The sequence below is a fragment of the Gekko japonicus genome, unplaced genomic scaffold (genome assembly GCF_001447785.1).
Source record: "Gekko japonicus isolate JY-2015 unplaced genomic scaffold, Gekko_japonicus_V1.1 scaffold31576, whole genome shotgun sequence".
NCBI classification, from domain to species: Eukaryota; Metazoa; Chordata; class Lepidosauria; order Squamata; family Gekkonidae; genus Gekko; species Gekko japonicus.
This window is the reverse complement of record NW_015219751.1, coordinates 1-1161: the sequence shown is the minus strand read 5'-3', so window position 1 is coordinate 1161 and position 1161 is coordinate 1. Positions and strand designations below refer to the sequence as shown.

The 1161-nt window shown below is 34.2% G+C and overlaps 1 protein-coding gene across 1 annotated transcript; it reads right to left on the bottom strand.

Annotated features, from left to right (window-relative positions):
* Positions 1 to 228: 228 nt before the first annotated feature.
* Positions 229 to 710, bottom strand: LOC107125249 (opioid growth factor receptor-like protein 1; the record flags this gene model as incomplete). Its single annotated transcript, XM_015428695.1, has 3 exons — positions 229 to 374; positions 475 to 541; positions 632 to 710. Coding segments are annotated over 3 exons (292 nt in total), but the record flags the coding sequence as incomplete, so codon positions are not given.
* Between the last annotated feature and the right edge of the window lie 451 nt (positions 711 to 1161).

Here is a 1161-nt window from a genome sequence, read left to right as displayed (position 1 = left end):
AGTGTATTGATTGGCACAGGGTAATCACTATCCCAGTTATCTTCTAGGAATCAACTTTATGATTTGCTCTACATGTGTTGGATTTCACACAAGTACATCCTATTCAAACATCACACCTATGCATGGATGCCTCTGGGAAGTAGAACAGTTGCCAGCTCAGGGATACACTTGGGTTGTACCATCTGACCTGGGCTTAATGCTGAAATATGTCTGAAGACCATTACTTACTCGTTCAAGTGCTGGAATCTGTCTTGCCAGTTAGAAGCTCGTGTTACGTTCCCAGTTTTATCAATTAATTTTATTCCAAAAAACTCTAACATCATTTTGTAAGCCAACAGAAATCTTCTAATTGCTTCTTTTGTTTTTTTGAATTCCTGCAACACATTTTAAGACATATTGAAAACATTACAACATTCAGCCTTTCTACCCTAAACACTCAGATAGTAAGGTTGTATTGTGAACTATTTGCTTTACCTCTATTTCATACGTTGTTAATTCCTTTGCATAGAAATTTAGTCCTTGTTCTCTTAGAGGAAAAAGCCTATATTAAAAAAAAAACCAACACATTTGCTTATAATGAAAGTTTAACTGAACACGCACACAAAAACTGACCAAGTAAAATGTTACCAACCACTGTATGTACGTGTGGTTGTGCTCCAACTTTTCATAGTCTCCTTTCCATTTGTTTAGGACTTCTTCAATATAAACACCTACAGCAGAAAATGTTAAACAATCCCTCAGTATAGTATTTTCCATTTAACAAATCTTTAGTGGAAAAAAATATTGTGACAAATTGTGAGCAGATACACGATGCAGATAATGATATGATCTAAAATTACATATTAATATTCTATATGAATATATTAAATTTCTATAAATGGCTAGCTCTGATTTAAACAAAACCAGAAGGGAAGACTCACATGATTCAATGGCCAAGAATGTTTTAAAAATCCTTAACACTGAAGAGAACTCCGATAAATCTGAAATTAATTTGTGACTGTCATGATTTAGATTCATCTCAAAGCCGATTCTTTCTCTTTAACCCAAAATCCAAAATAATTTGTCACCACCTGAGATCAGAGTAGGAAATGAGAACAACTGCAGCACCAATCCACAAACAATTATGGTGGCATAAGTAGATTAGTGTCGTTGGTTTAAACA